This window comes from Bombus vosnesenskii, unplaced genomic scaffold (genome assembly GCF_011952255.1).
Source record: "Bombus vosnesenskii isolate JDL3184/JDL3185 unplaced genomic scaffold, Bvos_JDL3184-5_v1.1 scf7180000013265, whole genome shotgun sequence".
Classification (NCBI taxonomy): domain Eukaryota; kingdom Metazoa; phylum Arthropoda; class Insecta; order Hymenoptera; family Apidae; genus Bombus; species Bombus vosnesenskii.
The window spans coordinates 2,543,582-2,565,770 of NW_022882925.1; the positions used below are offsets into that span (position 1 = coordinate 2,543,582).

The window sequence follows — 22,189 nt, forward strand, 5'->3', positions numbered from 1 at the left end:
TCGATTTCTGTCAGTTTTGCTCCTGCAGCTATCGCTGACAGGAATCCGGTTCTTTCGCTGATCCTCTTGTCTTAAGCTTCTTTTGTCGATATGATACCACTCTTTCTAACCTCTTTATTGTGTCGTGTAATCATCATCAGAAGAGGTAATAATCAATGAATAATGATCGTTCGTTAAAATCTTCGCGAGTGTTCGATGATCGTTTATGTGAATCCTTTTCTATTGATCTCGATTAATTCTACGAGCTAATTAATTAATTAGTTATATGGTTCGTTCGAATGAAATGCAGTGAATGCAGCTGAAAGTGGTAGAGTATCTGTTTTCCTTCTTTGTTCTAAAAGAGTCACTTTTCTAATGCGCGCGTATTCGGAACGAAGGAGGCGAATAACGGCATCCATTTAAATTTTCGGCGGATTGCCTTAGCCGACCACGTTTTACATAAAAAAGAGCCTCTGAATGGTTCTTTTCACGGATAGAATACGGTGTCTGTGGAAATTTCGGTGCCTTTTGTATGTTAAAAAATGTTATTCACCCGCTGAATTTTCTAGTTGAAATATATATTAATGTTTAAAGTTATCCATTTGCCTATTTTCGACGAAGCGTATTTTAATAATAAAATTTAGCATAAAAATTGAAACTGTTACTATTTTATTCTATATAATCACCGTGGTTCTGCATAATAGTATACCGACGGGATTAAACTGATCTTTGGAAGGCGACATCCAATATTGAAGGTGGGGATTGTATCACAATTATCAAATCTTATAGAACTATTTTATCATTCGACACACTCTTTATCTTCAGATTCTTTTTATTTCCTGAATTATAAGTAGGATCTTCTAAATTGACAGAGAGAGTTCCAGTGTTAATACAAGCGTTGCTATTTGAACGATACATATATGTATGTAATAGTGCAATGTATATAGTAACAGCAAAATTGCATTACTGCTCTTTTTTAATAGGTAGTTTATAGTCGTGTGTAGTCTAAATTTTGCCGATTTTTACGAATTATGGTGTATATACGCAATAATATCTTTCGTAAATATCGTTGTAACTGTTTAATACCTTAATTGAATGTCTTTTAATAAGAGGGAAGTTTTTGGTAGGAAGTTTCAGAATAGGAAACTTCCTGGGAAACAATTAAGGATATTTCAAAATAGAATGATCAAACTTTGAACAATCTAAAATGTTTCGAAACAACATAGAATGTTTAGGACAGAAAACTTCTTGGGAAACGATTTAGAGGAGTGTTTAATGCACCAACACATGTAACGTATGTACTGCTATACTTTCACTTTAAAGTTCGAAGAGTAGGTAACAAGCTACACGAGATTCAATGGGAATCCATTACCATAAATTAAACGCATTAATTAGAGCGTGCTATGCACCAGCTTTCTAAGATACTATTACTAAAAACCTACTAATCGACTAATAAATTCGCCTGAGCGTCGTTATCACGTGGAATAACGATTGCACGTTACGCTGTCGTATTATCGCGATGGTCGTAGTAAATAATTTCACGTTACAACAAGATCACGGCTATCAAGCTACTGTGTCCTATTAGATTAACAGTACTAATCGATATTACAACAGCCTAGCTTCCTTGAAGCGATTCCGTCTCGCTTGACTTTTCACACCACGGTTTATCGTCACGTCGCAACAATACTTGCAGTTGATTAACTTCTTCTTAGACTTTCGAACACTTTCACCGTCGTTGAAGAAACCTTCAGTTTCCGAGTTAGATAGACTAGGTTTGCAGAAAACGATGAGCTGTCAATTTTGTAGACATAAAAGAGAATCAGTTTACTGCGATGTTGTTATGCTACAATCTGTTTAATCAGTTATGTAATACCCATCGTTTTTTATTGTCGCGCCGTTGTGGAAGCCTATTTATTTCACCGTCGTAGAAAGAAGTTGCTTTTGATACAGAAAAGAATAGATAGAATATATAAATAATTTTGCAAAGAAAAATGGTAATAGTCTGGTGCTATGTATAGAGGACAGGCATTTTTAATAATGTGAAGAAGAATTTTAACTAGTTTATATCTATTTTGAAATGTATATCTCATAACTAACCAAAAATAGGCTTCGTCTTCTTCCATGTCTAATCGCTACGATTGTTCGACCTACATTAATTTGTACATACAACGCCATTCTTATAAAACGACTTTACCGTAAACTGCGGCGTATGATCCAGCTCGAAGCTGATTTTCTCGATACGATGAAAAATCAACGCTATTTTTTCCATCAACCCAAAACCTTTTTGACTTCAAAATGGAATGAAATTGTATCTCTAGCGTAGGATAAAAAAACAACTCAAACAAGTTACGTAATGACATATCGTTGGTCTAGGACAATTCACTATGACACAAAATCCTTCGTCGTCCAGCGATCCTGGAATCAAGGTGAGCCATTTTATTACACGTTTATTCTGCTCGCAGACAATCTATTATTCGGTAAGTCTAGGGTTGAAGTTAGAGAAACATTCATCGTCGGTGCGGTCCGTTTCGATAAAAATTTAATCGCCAGGAGGCACGATAGTGGATCACGCGATAGATCGGTCTGTAACGAGACAGAACAGAAACACTGGGTATCCTTCGTCCTCGGCCGAAATTACGGACAGTATCTCGGGACGGTAAGCGACGTGGCAAAATTTACCAGGCCATAAACGCCGTTGCTGATTTACGTTCCACTCGCGCATGGAATTCCGGTTTGCGACGCTTTGTGAATGTTCGTCGTTTATGGTTTCTACTGAAATATTAAACCACGTTGCATCTGTCACTATGTATCGTGTGCGTGACGTTTCCTTCCTTTGACTTGATGAAACAACGATAAATTTGCGAGTGGATACAAGAAATTCATGGTCAATGTGATTTGCAATGGTGAAGAGAAACGTTCGCTAAATGTATCAAGTGCGCTAATTTTTATTATATTTATTTCCAAGCCAAGGTCCAAGTTAGTAAGTTTAGTGCTTCCAGTGTTGCTTTGAGTAGTTGCGTGCAGCTAGATATCTTCTCAATAAGTTTGGTTGAATACAAAAATTCGTGGTAGTCTCAATTAACAAGACGGCCGTAATGTGAGCTACGCTTTGAACCTCGTCGTTTCATCAAACTCGAATATAAGAAACTCAGATTTTTGTAATCTTCCAAACGATGGTCTCCGATCGGCGTGTTCTACCTTATAAATCTGTTGTTCTTACAAATCATCCTACCGTATCTCTAATGGAAATAGTGAAAGAATTTCTCTGTCGGGAGAAAGGAGCACCGAACAGGAGAGAGGAGAATTTAGATCGTGAAGTGGAATCGGTAACGCACGCGACATCACGTGCCGTTTTCAGGTTCAATGACGAAGACCGCGACGATTGGTCGAGGCCAAGCGTCGCCATGCAAAAAACAACAACGAACATTCCAAGTTACGTTCGCTTTCTGCCACCAGGTGAGAATCCACTGCACGTAACGACGTTGCCAGCTGGTACCTGTTCTTATTGTTGTCCTATCGACGTGGACCAAGATATAGAGTACCTGCTTTTTACCAGGTGCGTCGGTAATTAATTAAAAAATTCTTAGGACTTGTTCAATCTTACTAACGACAATGTAGGAAAATAGAAAATTGTTTTATTAAATTATTATATATAGAATTCATTAGGTAGGAAATGTCTAACTAACTATCTTTAATTATCAAATTTTCAAGTAACAATTTTACGATATAAATAGAAATATTCCACTAACGATGGTATGAAGAGGCCTCAAACTTCATCTAAATCATTATTCTCTGTTATATTAGGAGGAATCCAACTTGTGGGACGACGTTAAATATTTCAGACCCGTATTCCTTGCGGAAGAGTAATTTTAACGACAGATATCCAACAGTAATTTTCATTCACGGATACAGCGGCAGTGCGAGGGCAGGAAGTGCCACGGCAATAAGAGACGGTACTCTTCATTATTCAGTTAGTTATTCATGTGTTATAGTCACCGTCGAACCATTTTTAATTAAATCCTCCTCCTCACGGATCATTATTATGTTCCGTTTTCTCGTTTAAAATTAATCCCCTAAACTTTAAGATATCTAACAACATACGTTCGTTCCTTAATTCATATTCAGTATTTATTTTCTACTCGAATAATTTTTTACTTTGAAATTGTGTTTTACAATTCAAAAAATTCACGGAAAGTTTACTTTTTGAAATTAAGTTAAATTGTATTTAAAAATTCAGGAAATTTACTGACTGCGATAAAACAATTAGCATACATTGGGTCAAATAATATTGAAATATTATACAACAAGTTTGATCATTACGTGCAAAGTTTAAAATTGAATTTTAAAATGTCGAAGCTTGGGTGACACGAATAATCCTACTTTGCTATATTGGACGTATTTAGTAATCGTCTCGTAACGACTAAATTTAGATCATTGAACATTATCGATTATCAAAGTGTTCGTTTCGCAGACACAGAATTTCTGAATGAATTTACGTGAAATATTCCGATATGCATACGTATATTATCAGATTTGCCAAGACAGAGCTTGGTAGACAGAAACTGATGGAACTAGGCTGGGGACATTAGTAGCTACAAGAATCAAGTAGACAAGCCACTGTAAGACATTTTGACAGGATGATAAATCGTGAATCTCTTGAAAGTTCACCCTTTCACTATGGAAACTTCCCCGTACACGCGGGATCCATATTTCTGGCCCGACTATGACATTCACTCTGCTCCTTTTCAACGGCGAACTCTACTGTGCTGGCCACAGACAAGTTTCCAAATCGTTGGGAACTTTCCGCGACTCGTTTCCATACCAGTGGAATTGAAATGAGTAAACTTGAACTTGAACTACATCCATCAGATGACTAATATCTTTTAAGAAAAATATATGTATATTTATGCCCTCTGGCCATTGAACTAGGACCACGTGCTAAAATTTAAATTTCTCATCTATGAAACTACATCATACAGATGGTAAATTTCTTTTTTGGACTGTAACAAATTATTCAATACGTAAATAATTATCTATATGCAGATACATACATAACAATTACTTGAGAAATTTATATAGAATTAGTTTACCAATATATATTCTTATTTAATCGAGATTTATTATATCATCATAATTTATAAGAAGCTATGCATTTGAAACGTTTTAATATTAACTTTAGTGTTAATAAATTAAGTCTTTAGCGTTAATATTAATCGTATGCTATCGTAGAATGAAATATTACTTGATATTGACCATTGAATCAACACGACGACACTATATCATAAATAGAAAATTGTCTTTGGCTATCCAAATTATTATTACCATAGAATTTCCTTGCATCTTTTAATTCTATAAAAAAAATTTCAAAAATATTGAGTGGCTCTAGCTCAATCGGCAAGATACAATAGGTCTCTTATTCACTTTCAAAAATACAATTTTCCTTCTGATAAAAAATTATTGGCCATCTTTCAGTTTACCTGAAACGAGGCGAGTACAATATAATCTTAGTGCACTGGACCAAATTGGCCGGTCTGCCATGGTACGTGACAGCGGTTCGAAACACGAGAATAGTCGGACCTCAGGTCGCTCGTCTGGTGAATTGGCTGGACGCTCAGGGAGCGATATCCCTAGCCAGCTTGCACGTAATTGGTTTCAGCTTGGGAGCTGAGATCGCTGGTTTCATGGGGAAAGCTCTTGCTCCGCGGAAGGTATGGAAATTTCGCTTATCCAGAGTAAGAAGAAATTTCACTTTCACCAAAGACGTTCAATCTGAATTCAGGTTGGAAGGATCACAGGATTGGACGCCGCCTATCCTCTTTACATGAACACGGGCGGAGACGGGCATCTGACAAAGACTGACGCCATGTTCGTCGACGTGATTCACACCGATGGTGGAAACTTTGGCTTCCCGAATCCTCTGGGTCATGTCGATTTTTATCCGAACGGTGGCAAACCTATTCAGCCTGGATGCAATTTGGATAGTGTTATTCGGAGAAGTGTGTCGAGACTCATCAACCAGTATAGTATGTACTGAATCTTCTGCGAATTATGAACTCATTTTTTATTAAGATTCTTCTTTATTAGGCCAAAAATCTAAAAAAAAGTCTAAGAAGATTGGCGTAAGAGATATAGTGAGATCAACGATATTGGTTATAAAGTTAAGGTTTACCAATATCGAGGACCGAAGCGTATAGTTTCAGACCCTTTCAGTCCATAAACTCTATCATGAAGGAAATTTAACCATAGTAATATCATTGTTATGTTTTTTGTAATTATCGCAAACGGTAACTTTACTTATTAAATTATATTTAATCGTGGTAAAACACAACATTTGAAGCTTTAATACTTAAAATTATTCTATAAATTTTGATAAATAACAGAAATATCCAAAAATAGGCATGCAGGGCAATTCCATAATATTTTCAGCAGGGAAAAGAAATAAAAAGAAAATGGCCAGTGACTTTTTATAAAAAGGAGAATTTTATTCTTGGAAGGGAATAAATTATCTATTATATCGTGGTCTTTGAACTAGAAATTACAGATTAGTTTTTCTTTGCAAAAGAATTCTATGAATAAATATAATAAAATAATCATTAAAATAGTAATGATTGTCCACGATAGCGTTAAAGCTTTATATCACAACCTCATTATATCGCTCCCATAATTTAATTTCCCTTAATGAATCGCTATTTCTTTCTGTCTAGTCGTCTGTGGACATAACAGAGCATGGATGTTTTATGCGGAATCCGTGACAAATCCGTTTGGATTCCCTGCCAGTCAGTGTCCAAAATGGCACCCGAATATCCAGGCACAGTGCACCTGGACACCTGATGTCTTAATGGGCTTCGCGGTGGATTCTAGAGTCAGAGGGAAGTTTTATCTAAGAACCAACGCGCAAGCACCCTTCGCGAGGAACGCAACTGGATACATGAGAAAATGATATTAGTTTGGATGAACCAGACGAGCAAAAAATCCCAATTCTTTGAGTATAGTCCGAGAAAAAAGAGGAAACGAGGATTCTAACTAACTAATGGACGCTCAAAGTGTAACGACAATATTCACAAGAAACTGCACAGTTCATCCTAGTTTCATTAAGTCACAAAAAACGGCGAGGAACATCGTGGAATAATTTTTTCGTAGAAGAAGATTAAAAGTAGACAAATTTAAAAGCACTGAAACCATCGAAGTAAGAATATTCAGTAAAGATATTCTTACAGAAATGGCGAAATAATGTTGTGGAATAATTCCTTGACGAAAAATATGGAAATAAATATTGATAGATTATAATGATCCTGAAAATCGATGCTCGAAATTAGGAATAATATTATCGAGAAATGGCAAAGCATTCTCACAAAAATGGCAAGAAACTTTATAAAACAATCTCTCCGCAGGGGAAAATAAAAAATCGATAGGTTGATAGACAAAAAAATTGATATAAAGGTTCCTGTTATCAATTGTGAAGAATGTCAATAAAATTGACTACCATCGAACGCGTAGTTTCCCTCCTTTACGACCACGGATACGGGACACGAGGCAAAATGGTCTGCAATTTAGCATTATTTCCGATGCGCCTTGGCTACTCACGAAATATGGAAATTCCAAGGGCGGTCTTCTTATTTTCTATTTTAGACAATCGATGAGGATTGGAACGACTCCCCGAGACGGGAGTAATTGTGTTAAACATTGCACAATTCATCAATTCGGAAACAGGAGCACAATGAGGAGCGAAGATCACGAAAAAAAACGGAATTGGATGATCTCCAATACTGTTCTGAACTTTTGCTTTATTGTAATATCACTGGGTCAGAGATGTTCAAAAATTATACAGTCTTTGGAAGATAGTTATAAATAAGAAGAGAAATATCTATAATATTCGATGACTAACAATATCAAACAATTCTCCAATCTCCAAAATATTTCATACATAATCGATGATTTTACTGGGTAATTAAAAAAATGAAGAAATTTTAACTTAGACCTTCATTTGATAGGAACAATTTAGTCATTCTAATATGATTTTGATTAACATTCTTTGTGAATGACATTTATTATCTGTTAATGACGAAATTGTTTCTGTCGACTGAAAATATCGATGATGTAATGATATTTGCACGACAGAAGTCATTTTTAAATCGCTGGTGTTTATAGGAGTACACTTATGGGGGAGTATAAAAATGCACATAATGTACATAATGTAAAAAACATACATATGCAAAATATCCAAGATAAAGTACCTGTTGCAATATTTATTAGATGAAATAAAGTACCTAAGTCTTTTTTGTACGTAACTGCATGACCAGAAATACTCCAAAATGTCTAAATATTTATAAATAAAAAGGAACGTATCAACAAATTTTTCATATTCTACGTTATAGACGAATCACTTGTCAGATGCATTTCAAAGAAATTAAAAGTTTCCTATAAAACTCGAACGTATCCTGTTGGCGTCAAAGACTTTCCAATTCGTCGAGACAACAAAAACGTTTCTAGAAACGGAAGCTACTATCCTCCTTCACCTTTTTTGCCTTTACCAGAACACACAGAGCGTGGATACTTTCCAATGATCCAGGCATCCACGCGAGACAATGCTTTTCTGAGTTTTTCACCAGCAGCGTTTTCCACGTCGGTTTCGTGTGGAGAATGGGTGCAGTCATTTCCAAGCACGAAAGAAATCGAACCAGCTTGAATTGCATCGTGCTATCAGCCTAGTTTCTCCCTTCCTGATAATTAAAAATTAACGAGAACCTCTTACAACGCTTATTGTTAACGATTCTTCCAACCTCTCCTTTATCTCAAGGACGACTGAACTTTCCGATGAGAATTTTTGGTATCCCGAGCGCGAAAACAGAAGTTTCGAAAAGCTGCCACTCTAAAATCCAAATGTTTACCCGGGAGTGCATCGAATCAGCTAGTATCTGGTATTTTCGAACGAATCCAGAGTTCGAGTGGTCTGAAGTGCTCTCGAAAAGTCGATGGAAGCGCATAGTGGAGACTTTCGTAAGGTGGTTACGTAACGGTGGTGGTCTAAAACGATTATCCAAATACCGGTCGAAATTTGTTAACGATTTAGCTGAGCTACGAATAGAAGAAAGTGGACCAAAGAAAAAAGAATCCAAGCAAACTCGAGGAGCGTGTCTTGAGAAGTAGTCGAGGGTGCACTTAGATGAATCGTAGACGTAGCTCACAATAGAGTGCAATTCCGAGGAATCGATGAAATGATTTATGTAAAGTGGTGAACTGTGTTTGTCCGACTCCTCTTCCTCAGACTACCTCGACCGAATTATCTGCAATACAGTGAATGACACTTTTTCAAGCGAAGTATTGTTATTTTTGACGAGTGGATACCAAAGAGAAGGATCGATTTTTTAAACTCAGAAATGGGTATTATATGTATGTGTAAAATTATTCAAAAGTATTCTATATACTATCTACATATTATTTAGACTGAAGAAATCTAAAGTTCCATCATTTTCTGCGTGTCATCTTTGTTTTTCTTCGGCTAATTTCAAATATTTAGTCATTACTTCGTCGTAAATTATTTGAACAGTCAATTGTCCTTTATATTACTCATTACATCGATAAACCTTCACATTTGAACATTAATTACATAAATAATACGCCTCGGTATTTAACGAGATCATTTTTAATGTTAATCATACGTTTAAAGTAACTATTCACTTGCCTTGCTTTCTAATTTTATCAATATAATATAATTTAATTGTATCAATCATTATTAATTTTGAAAAGTTTTGTGTAATACATTTAAAATATTCAAATACTCTTGTGAATCACAGTAGATAGGATATCAAAATGAATTTAGCAAATCACGTACTTAATTGTAATATATCGCATCTACGTTTATCAATAGATGATTCAAGTTTCGCTCCTATTCATTAATTCTCCACTAGTTGTACACTTTGGGAAAATTCACGTAAGCGCTGCTACTATGAATCGATCAAAATGTCCGGATACTTATAAGCGTTGAGTGTACCTGCACGCGAAATCTTGCAATCTGTACTGTCGGTCAGTCAACCCGGCACCGTACGTTAAAAAATTCACCACTGACAGGTCGATAACGATCGACGACCTATGGCCAGGGTTATAGATGACCCTAGTCTTGAAAGACCACCGGTTGTAAAGACCGGACACGAACGCGCCGTGCATCGTCCACGTTCGACCACATTTCTCTCTGCTGTCATGGAAATCCCACGAGTGTCGTGACCAGCTGTGTTCTCGTCACCTTCTGCGGAAAACCAAGCCGAGTTTCGCGCGAGAAACCGATTATCCCTGTTGTTATCGACGCTAATGGCTCTTTAATTAAAGTTTCGCTGACGGCGATCATTCAAAGTCCGATCGAAGACGTTCGAATTACCGGAAGAAACTCCACTTTTTTGCCGTAAGCTAGTCCGTTCTTTCACTGACGTTCCAATTAAGTGAACTTAAAAATTCTTCCACGAGATTCAACTATATAACGGAACTTAAGCCCAAGTGTTGAAAAGTACGCTCCAAACTGTAAGTACCGGAATACTTATGGAAACTTAAGCGAACTTGAAAATTCGTTAAGAAATTATTCAAACATTTAAGAATTATTATCTCGTCCGAAACGGTGTTATTTCATTTGAATCGTTGATCTTGCTCGAGCACAAAATTCTGGTCTGTTGATCGTCTCTTTATTATTTTAGGTTAACATTCGAATTCCGCGTGAAGAAAGTAGGAAATCTCAGTATTGGTGAGTGGAAGTGTAGAGTCGATGTTGGTTTTAAAGTCGAAATTCCATTTTCTGCAGCAGATTTCCAGAAGCGTGAAAAGCACAGGTTATTTATGTGGCGACTCAATAAGTGAAACGACAAGAGAATATCTAGGAGCCGGGGAAACTCTCTGTGGTTTTAAGACACGTTTCACTTCCACCTCGAATATCCCCCGGAGAGTCTAATGTTGTACTCGTTAAATCTATGCTTAGCTTTCTGACTGAGCGAATTGAAATTTATTTCGAGACTAATTTCCGAGAAGCTCAAAATACCAGCGGTCGCATATTTCTCCTTACATAGAAGTTTGTTACTAGGATCGATAAGGTGAGATTGGATTTGCTAAATGTTAAGTGAGGCACAAAATTGCTATTCAAAAATATGTTCCTTCTATGCGAAGATCTGTGATGTATGATCAATATATAATAGCTATCTAGAAAAAAATGAAACATCAAATACATGGAAATGATATAATGATAAGGACTTGGAAGAACACCGATTATCTTGATGTTATAAATAAGAAATTCATGACGTATTTCATTGTAGAGGAGAGTTTATGAATTTTTTAATAAAAATTATATATATTAAAATTCAATTCCCATATATATATCGAGTTCAATTTCCATCGTACATTAATATAATACAATATTAATGCCTGATATATTCTAACGAAATCGCTGACTATGTTCATCACAGCGACTAGGTTTCCCAGAATAAAACGAAGTGGAATCCAATAAGTGGAGTTTTAAATATAATATATATTGATGATAGTAATATCATTACAGGGACTCAAATTCACCCTACATACGCTATTCTTGGCAAAATATCAATAAATCCAATAATTATGTAATTATTAAATAATAAAACATATCTGATGATAGTGGAAACATACATATGTATTGGATAATAAAATAAAAAATATTCACGATAACGAAAAACTTGCATCGATGCATCGATGAAAAGTATCCAGAAATTTCTCAGCAAATTGATTCCAATGAGACATCATAACGTTATTGGGTTTACTATCGCTGTCAGTGACAGTGTTGAAATCGATGGAATGGAATGAAGTCTAGTTGGCGCAGTCTCGGCTGCATTCAAATCACAGCGGTGTATCGAGGCTTCGATCCAGCATCGATGAAGGTGCATTGTCCCCCGCGGAAATAGAAAACGAAACACGAAATGTCTGGAACCTCTCTCCAGAGCAGAGACAGGGCGCCTATCTGAACTCGCTCGTATCGATTTCCACCTTTGTTCCTTTGTTCTTGGCGACTCAGATTATGAACACGTCAGTACGATACCAGTCGATGCGTTATTCCGCCCCCGCTGCATTACTTTCCGTCTGTACACGATTGTGTTCCTAGAACAGCTCGTGTGTCCAAGGGGTTGTCTACCCCTTCGGCCACCCTCTCTTTACTCAGCGTTTCCTGGCGTGTTGCACGCCACGTGAAATCTAATTTTTTAACGGAACTGGAAGTGAATCATGTTTCTACGATATGAGTTATGTACCTTCGGAGCTGAGAATTTTACCCTTCTAGACAGCTTTCGCATGGAAATACCAATATACTGTGTGAGGCACGTATATGTCAGAAATTTTTGATAGCTGAGTGCGGTATACTGCTTGGATGAAACATTTAAAACTGTATGCAACTGTATGAAATTGCATTCGACTTTATGGAATTCTATGGAAATACGAACAGAGTATGTGAGATATGTGTACGTTATTCTATTAATTCTATATAGCTGTATACGATATATGTATACGTCTTGGACGAATTATACAGAACTGCATAGAACTGTATGGAATTCCATAAAAAATTTGTGGAATTGGATGAACAATTCTTACAATTCTAACATAAATGGAATAGAGTGTTTCTCAGTCTTCTTATCAGAAGCCTTGACCCTCGATGGTGTCATAAATTAAACCCTTCCCTGTACCGCGTCGTGGGCTAATGGAAATCAATGGTTTTGCGAACATTTCGTCGGTTAGAATATTCACTCACTCTTAGCAGCAGAACGTTAGAAGGTATGCTGCGTGTTCTTTAGCTTCTTAAATAAATCTCACTGACTTCTACGAACTCTATGCTTTATTCCGTTGGGACTTTTTTACATGAATAACAATGGTACAATTTCACTGTACTGGAAGATTAATGTGCGACAATGTCGAGTATGTTCTGGTGACGTCACGTGATTATTTCCGCGAAGGAAAAACTTACGCAGCCGGCAGTGACGCTCGAGGCAGTAACGCCTCATTAACGCTTTCCATAAATGACGTGATCTTTCGTCACGTGCCACCACTTGTTTCCACATCCCTTGTGTCACGCTTCATCCTCCGCTTTTTCAGTCTCATCCGGTTGCTCTCATAATTTTGTATGTCATTCCGTGTGACTTCGCCCGACTCGCACACGTGAGATAAAGATTTCTTTGCTTTTTTTCCATGAAATTTTTAGATCACAGATTTCTCGTCCTTAAATCGAAGAGGAAAGAAACTGAGAAATCTTGTTGCTTCGTGTATTCCTCCATGGTCCATTTAATGCTTCTTCTGAAACGAAACGGCAGCCTAACGTTCAGGAAATGTAACAAGTCTCTGGAGGTTGCTACCGGTTGGAGACCGGTCTATAAACGTTCATCTTCGCCAGAATAGGTTGTCATGCTCCGCTATCAGCGTAAAGACGCTTGTAACAGTAAACAGTTCTCTCTAAATTTGTACACGAAGAGGTACTTTACAGTGTAATAGGTAGTGTAATACAGACTGGCTGTTACTCATTGAACATAAAACAAGATTTAATAACGCTACATTTAACAACGTTGTTCACCGTGAAATCTATGCAGAAACTAATGTCTGCAGTCTGTTATTTTCCACATAATTCTGAATTTCATTCCCCAGCAGCAGGAATGTCATGCTCAATATCAGTATCGATCCCTAAGGTTTCCTATCTTTCAGTTGCTTTAAAATTCACATCGTCTACATAAGAACTATATTTTTAAAAAATATCATCTTCTAAATCAATAGCATCGTTGCTTGCACAATTAAATAAAATATCTGCATAAAATTCATCGTCTTTTCATTTTTAATATTTTTTCTTGCAGCACCTAAAGTACACGGTATTTCCTTATTCTTTTATCGTATATTAAATGGTGTCTCGTAATATACAAACTTGTATAATCTGTGCAAACTTCAAGACTGCATCTCAATATGCTGTAGCTTAAGCGACTCAAATAACCCTACCTTACTATAATCTTAATTATAGATACGACGATTATGGTATTACCATATTCCAGCACGAAGACAAATTACGCCACAGTCTACTTATACATGGAGCCTCATTAAGCCTGAAGGCAGACTGAAATATCATGACTATTCTATTTCTGCCGTGTGCTGTAGTTCGTCCAGAAATCTCGCCTCCCAGTAATTAAACTCTTCGTTTCAATTGCACTGGGCTTCCCAGCTTCGGTCTTTCTCCACGCTATTTCTGTCCCCTTTCTGATTCTCCGAAAGGCGTCGATCTCACGAAATCGAGATGAATTTCCGATTTAAAAAGCTTCGTTCGATGTAACGCGATTTTCTAAAGCCTTGTCATCTTCGAGGTTAGGTTAATTTTAATTGGTCTCCAATGCACCAGTTTTACGGCGAGCTTGAGAAAATTGTAGCGCTCGGAATAATCATGATTTTTTTTCTCATCCCTTCACCTTATTCCAAACCCATTTTGTCTCGCAGTTCCGTTCTAACGACCGTTTTCCTTCCATTACGGTGAATTATACGCGGTACAGTTTCATTCATCCTTGAAGATGCAACCAGACAATAGCTGCGAATCCACTCACGCGTTGCAATTTCGCAGGAAGTTCCTCGGCAGCCATTAATGACAACGGGGAGAGTTGCATCGTCACGGAAGCACCGAATTATGTCTTCCAGCTTGAACGAATCTCCATTAGACAACATTTTATCGTGTCGATTCAGCGATTTTATCCGAAACTCTTAGCAAGCTCCAAGAGTTGGAGATTTTAAGAAACTCGGCATCCTTTCCCTCTTGCTTTCAACTTGGAAGTTCTTTTTTACGTAATCTATTCGCGAAATAATACGGAATAAAATATGACAATACGTTGAAAGACATTACGATCCGGTGATTGCGAAATTTAATTTAAACTCGATTCGATCTAAAACTTTTAAGGCGCTTTGAAAATTTTAAAGACCTCCATGATTTATCTTTGCTTTTAGTTTCAAAGGCTGTTTACAACTACTTCATTGCAAAATAGCACAAAATGAATTCAACGGATATATAACAAAATATTAAGATTCATAGATTGTGAAATCTCATATAAAACCTTCGGTACGTTTTAAAAATTCGTTTGCTTCTATCTGGCATCAGAAAATATTGCAAAACTATCTAGCCCAAAAATAACGTCGAATGAAAATCTATCTGAGATCCGAAGACTACGAAAGTGAATTTAACTGATTAGATAAACATCGAAATTATACAGAGTAGTTTCCGTTAGTGATCGATTTGCATTCCGTCGGCATTTGCAAGCTTCAGTCGGAGATTAAGTTATGTTCGGTGAAATTTTACGATTTCAATTCGATATCCGTCGATGTATCGCAGTATGTCTATTCTAAAAATTTCAACGAAGATATTCCATGCAGGTTCTAAACTCTGACGAAATTGGAACTGGAAAATCCTCTGGAGTTAGATAACAGAAACTCTAAACCGAAATGCTCGGTTACACAAGTAGCGTGGGACTATTTGTCGCGAGATCCGAAACGAAGAACGCTTTCAAACTCGTAATCCGATTTCGTGGGCGTTTTAAACGTCCCATGATTACCCTCCATCCACGTGAAAGCTAACAAACTTTCCTCTTCTTTCCCTAGGGTAAATTTCTCGTTCAAAAATACTCCGTAACACGTATCGAAGAAAGATATTAGAAAAGTTTTTAAGTTTTCGTGCTTCAATATAATATTCATCGTTATTTATGGTTGTTTTTCAACTATCTGACGATACATCTAACTCGACTCATTTTTGCTGGTGAATTTTTAAATTTCTGTTATCGAACATACTCTGCCAGCGAATATTTAAATATTGGAAAATTTGTAAAAGATATTTTTAAGAGTTACAAGAGAAACACGATAAATTAAGAATCATACGTGTCGACCTACCTTGACTTGTACTTCATCGAAGTAGCTCGTATGAATTTCGTGGAAAATTCTGCGAGATAATAGTCAGATACTTAAATAAATTTAATCTTCGTTGCGAATGTGGAAATTCAACTGACACAAGTGTTGCTTTAATGGAATATAAAGGAAAATACGTGCATGCAGATGGATAATGTCATTTTGACGATCATTACGAACCACCCTCATCGTTCTAACCGCAGCACAGAAACACGAAGATAAATGGCGAACATCCTTTACAACAACGTCGTTAATTTTTAAGATTACTCCAACGTCCAAGTGCACGGTTGAGAGGCTCTTGTAGAAGCTTTGAGAGTTAGGTCCAGCAGTAATTAGGCCTGCGGAATATTTAACTACCGAACCATTCTGTTCTGTGCGAACCTGAACCGATCTATCAATTACTTTCGCTTTATTAGAAATTCCTATTAATCGTTGGATTTAATTGTTTATTTAATATTAATTTATTTAATCATTTATTTAATAATAATAAAGATAAACCGCCGGACATAAGCATTAAGCACGCCACGCAAAACATATGTCATGTACATTTATTGGGAAATTCAAGCAAATTTTATTTAATATTTAATCTTGGATTTAATATTTTATCTCATATTTAATCTTGAATTTAATATTTAATCTTGGATTTAATATTTTATTTCATATTTCATGTTATAAGACAAATGTGATGCGGGGGAAATAATAGGTTCACGATAAAATAATTAGAAAAATAAAAAGAGCAGTGGGAAGTATTTTTATGTACCGAATATATTTTGTGCAGACACAGCAAGTATCCAAGACGTATGCCCAACAATAATAACAGAACATGTGTTCTGATGCATCGTAGATTAAAGAAGTTTTACATACAGGTTGAGAAATAGAAAGAATGACTGTAATGGATGACGATACGTCGCAAGGTAATTCTTAAGGAGAATACTGGGTTGCTACATGCTACATATAGCTTTTGTGGCACCATTGAGAGCTATCGGCAAATAGGATTCCATTATATATAAATGGAACTACACATACTACTTAGAGAATAGTAATTAACTCATACTCTTCCAAAGAAGAATGCATTACAGTTTGCGCTATTACATTATCGTGCACGTTGTAAAAATTCTTATTTTAAAATATTAATCAACACACTGACTCTTGCTATTTTCTTCTTTTCACACTCTCATTCCAACACTCATGCGCTCAACGATAAATCGATTTACGAGAAATTTCGGGATGCAAAAGCACAGAGATTGCATGTAATACGCGAAAACATATTAAATATTCAAGGTATAATAATTATAACATTCAGTGGACGAAATAAATTTCTGCTTAAATTTCACTTCTTGAATTATATACATAAAGCTACGAATTTATGTAAATGTCCCCAGCCATTTAATTAATTATAAATGAGAAGAAACTACCCACGTTTCATGAATAATTGTACAAGATAAAACAAATATACATGCAATACGGAAGAAAAAGGAATGGATCAGCTAGAATGCGCTTGGTATTCGAGAGAGCTGGGTTGAACGTGGCGTGAACACATGCGATATTCAACGAGTACCGAGAAAATGCAGCCGGGGATACTCATCCCGGGACGTTCGAGCAACAGTTTTTCTTGCGAGCAACCCCACTGGAGCGTATTCGAGTCTGCCTGGAATCCAATAAAAGGAGCGAGGCCGATCTTCGCCGGTCATCGCTTTAAAACAATAGCACGAGACAGGAGAAAAATGCAATGGAGAATGTTCAAGATACTCTCAACGATGGAGCATGTTCTCTTGCACGATCGATATTTCCTTTGCCTTTTTATTTCACGATGAAAATACTCGTCTAACTGTTTCGTTTAATTAAAGACTTTTTCTTGTTGCCTGTCAAAAAAAAAAAAAAAAAAAAGAAGAGAGAAAAAAGAAAAAAGGGGACCAAACTAAAATACGTTGACGTCGATCGATTATAGAGATAATCGCCGAAACCTGTGTTCTGGAAAGTGAACAAGCCTCGTAATCTAACGGAAGCAGAAAGCTGCATCGATCGGCATTTCTAAGGTCTGCGCATTATGGGGGTTTATGCGGTCGGTCTAATGGTATTATCAACCCTTAAAGCTGGACTGCTTTCAGGTCATTGGCCAGTCGGCTGCATTCTTTCCACTTTTTTTTCTCCCTCCTTATCTTCCTTTCTTTTTTCTCTCTTTGTTCTTCGTCCGCTTCGCTCTCCTTAATTAACTTGGTTTCATTCGAGGAAATTAACACGAAAGCGCTCTAAAAATGGCACGACCCACACATGCACAGGATATACATTACCGCCCGGTTCATTGTCACAAAGGGAGAGTTCATTGGCGCCACCCGTGCGTTACGTCGCTAGCAGCTTCGGATAAGGTCACAATAGAGACCCTCTTGAACTGCAATTTTCGACAAGATGTAAGTTCAACGCTAAGAATATTGCGAGGCTACTTATTCACACGAAGTTACGGGGATTCGATTCTGTGTAATCGAGCAGCAGGTTAAGATTAAGAAAATTCCTAAGTTACGGAAAATTCTATGCAATGAGAACAGGGAGTAAGGGATAACGTAGGACGTGGTCACGCAACAAGAAGTATAGTTTTTTCAAGAAAATTAATTGGATGTGCTTATCTGAACCCTTCAAGTATTGAATTATATCAGTGGAAGAATATTTTTATCGTCAGTCTTCTTTTAGATATTTAACAGCCGATAACAATTATTCTAAACATAAATATTTCTTACATATTCGTAATTCGTTATTTTTACTCAATCAAATAGCTATTTTGGTTTCTATCTTTTACTTTCTTTACATAAAACGTACGTAGAATGTTTTCAACGTGACATAGAAAGTTAAAAATACCAGTAGACAAGTGATACTGCAGTTATTATATATTGATACGTTCACTACTGCATATGGTGCATCGATTCAATTATTTAAGTAGTGCGACTGATACAACTGTTGCATTTTAATTTCTGTGTATTTCGACGAAATGCAACTCCAATAATAGTCGCACTCTAATAATAGTGAATTTATTAAACGCGTTACTGGAATGAATGTTAGTAGTTTCTAATGTTGGAATAAGGCTGAAGCAATTACGAAGTATTACTTTACTGAAAAAAAGAAAAAAAAGAAAAGAAATTGGTTCATTAATAAAATGACCAATTGAAATGGAAAGTGGCAAGAAGAATTTGCAAATACATAATTGGTCGACTGTTAATGGGAAGGAAACCCGCTTTTTTCCTTTTTCCACGTAGCAAAGGTATTCCGGCAGGTCAGACGAACGACGTTAAGGTTCACGTACACCAGGTGATCGCGATCTTAACGCGGAGTTGGCGTGCACCTTATCTGGCACAATGTCTAGCTGCCAGTTGAGTTACGAAGTCCTTCGAACCAGCAAGAAGGACTTGACTTTCCAGCAACTTTTACCTGGCCACTTCCACGTGCTACTGTCAAGGTTGAGGTTTCAGGATCAAGACTCGTGGCTTCAAGATCCAAAAACTATGTCGACTCTTGTTTAAAACGTCTCCAAAATCAAAAACTTTATCTTTATAAATGGCTATAAATGCTTGTTTATTATCAGAATTTACCAATATATCGCGAGAGCCTTCATACCCTCTTATTACTGGAATTTGTTAATTACATGAAAATGTGATTCATTAAGAACGGAAACATTATTTGTCCTAAGAATCTAAGGAAGATGTAGCAAAAGAGACAGCCAGTCACTATGAAAATTATTTTTATATATCCATTTCATAAAACGAGGTAAACTTTCATCAAAAAGCTGTATTTTAGCATTAAGTTACGTCATTTGTTCTTCACTAGTCACATTACAATGATGGTTCAGACGACAACGTGATTGAAAAAGATATTATTCGTCGTTTATATGATTTCTATGCAGCGATCTATAAAGAAATTTATTACACAAAAATTCGCTACCCCTGAAACCAATTTAAATTCTCTTTATGACATTTCTCTCTAGAACTGAACCATTTAAGATTCTAATCTTAAGTGATTTATCCTGAACTATCTACACGTCCCAATCCGATTAAAAGTAAGAAAAATGTTTGAAGTTTTCGCTGGTCCTAATTCGATAATGAAAGACTGTACGTTCTATTCGACGATCGGACAATTCACGTGGCGAAATGATCAATGCCAGGGTGTCTACACATGCAAGGTCAAGACCCATTCTTCGATCACTATACACACACAGACATCGGTTTCGAGCGTTTACTCGCACGCGAGCGCGTTTGGAATATTTCAAAAATTACAAAAGCAAGACCTGCACTAGCAACAGTGCCGATAATCTAACGATTCGTTGCAGTCATTAATGATCCTGAGGTTGGTTATTAAGGTCGCAGCAGGCTGGATATCGCGATAAGCTCGAAAAATTCCAAGGCTCTCCCAGTCGTCGTTTACCGACACGCGAGTTCCAGCAACGGGTCCACGACCAATTCGATTTTTCACTGGAACTTTCGTGACTGAAGGGTCTGATTAACCCTTTAAGTGCGGATACATTTTCATAAATTGCTCCCTTCAAACGTAGAAAAGGAAGAAATGACGAAAATATAGTAGCTCACGAAAGTATCCGAGCAATTATAGAGATCTTTTATGAATATATTGTCTGTGTTGTACGAAACGTTTCGAAATTTCGTTAACGTTAGAACGAGACACAATTATCATGACTAGATCGATAAAGTTTGAAACAAATATGAAAATGTCACGATATTTTCTAATTCTTTCGTTATTACATATTGCAGACAAATAAATTCCTCATAGTCAGACCGCGAATTTCCATGCATTTTTATATCTTTATATTCAAAAAGATGATATCTAAGTAAAAATTTGTTTCACCTATGTTCGTTACAACGTTCTGCTTGGAATACTTTACAATATTCTTGCATAGTATACATGAATTTTTTACTTTTTGTGCTTTTACACTTCCCATCAATGCACGAAAATCCGCATTCTTCTCACAACGTACAACAAGCTTCGCTATTCCCTGCAAAAGGTTGAACATTGAATTTTGAGATATAGAAACTTGTCTCGAATAACCCTATCTTACCGTGTTCCCTTTTCTACCAGCTGAATGGTCCGCATAATATTCACGAATTGAACATTCGAACCGATAGGAATATTCCTATCATATCCTTGTTTCCAGTCACCGACAGGAGGAATCGAGACAGGCAGTAAATCAGAGTGGTGACGGTGGCTAAATGGATTCGAGAAATTCCAGTTAGGTGGGACAGAAATGTTGGCCATAGTAACCGAACCAAATATCCAGGCTATCCGACCAGTCGTCGATCCAGAGGCCGTGAATATTGCTGCTTGGCATCCATCCTGACAGGGACACTTTTTCCATTTTCATTTTCCACGTACCATGCCAAAACTGCGACTGACCTACTCAACTCTGCTGGGTGGAGGCAATTTCCCAAGGTGACCTTACGATAATTATCTCCGGATGCAGAAACTTCAGTTCGCCTATTAAGAGTCGGACAAATTGCCTTCATAAAACGCTATTGGGCGTGAGTTCAAGAGTACACAAGATAATATCGTTGGTTCTTTAAAGGAAGAGAAGAAATCGAATCTCTGATGTACGATCGGAGCGTGATACAAATCAGAGTCTTAAGTTGGGAGATTAAGTACGCTGGGTATACTGAAATCGATATTTGTTCAACGTGTGCGACTATCGTGGCCTGTTTTTCACGATTAAAACGATTCAAAGAGAAAAAGTAAGTCTGATTAATTATTGGCATTTAGACTGGTGATAGATTGCCAGTTTTGTTGGGTTCCGAGTAGTCAATTTAGTGCGATGCTTAAAAATCTTCCAAAGAGCTTACATTATTTCAGAACGACCTGTGTGTTACGGACTTTGTAGCGAAAATCGTCTTGCTTTGGACTCGACATAGATGAATTTAATCCAATGCTTGTAAATCCCAAAAATACGTTAAAAGACAAACTACACAGAAGAAGGTAAAAAGGGTATGTGTTGGGATATAAAATTGAAGGCAGGTTTGTGAGCAAAGCAGGACATTCAATACGGCTGGAAATATATAGTAATAAATGGCTTTAGCCTTTCGGAGGTGTTACAGAGGCTTTCGAGTGAGGGATGATCGCGTTAACCTCGGGTAATTGAACCCTCCTTCCCTTTCCCTTGCTTTCCTATAGTAAAGGTTGTCTCATCCTTTCGAGTCTACTTTCTCGGATATCGTGTGTTTAGATACGCCTCTTCCCGGCTGTCGTCCCTGGGTAATCATCGCGAGAATGTCTTGAAAGCTTCTTAACAACGATGCAACACGATTATACGAAAGGGCAC

General features: G+C 36.9%; 2 protein-coding genes across 3 annotated transcripts in view; one reads left to right on the forward strand and one right to left on the reverse strand.

Moving 5' to 3' along the window:
* Window positions 1–22,189, reverse strand: part of LOC117243410 (fl(2)d-associated complex component) — a 45,472-nt gene that overhangs the window by 14,062 nt on the left and 9,221 nt on the right. The window lies entirely within an intron of this gene.
* On the forward strand, window positions 3,164–8,332 carry LOC117243411 (pancreatic lipase-related protein 2-like). Its single transcript, XM_033510875.1, has 5 exons — window positions 3,164–3,535; window positions 3,784–3,932; window positions 5,452–5,687; window positions 5,759–6,002; window positions 6,684–8,332. Exons 1-5 carry the CDS (start codon window positions 3,222–3,224, stop codon window positions 6,917–6,919), a joined length of 1,179 nt encoding a protein of 392 aa, XP_033366766.1. The 5' UTR covers window positions 3,164–3,221; the 3' UTR covers window positions 6,920–8,332.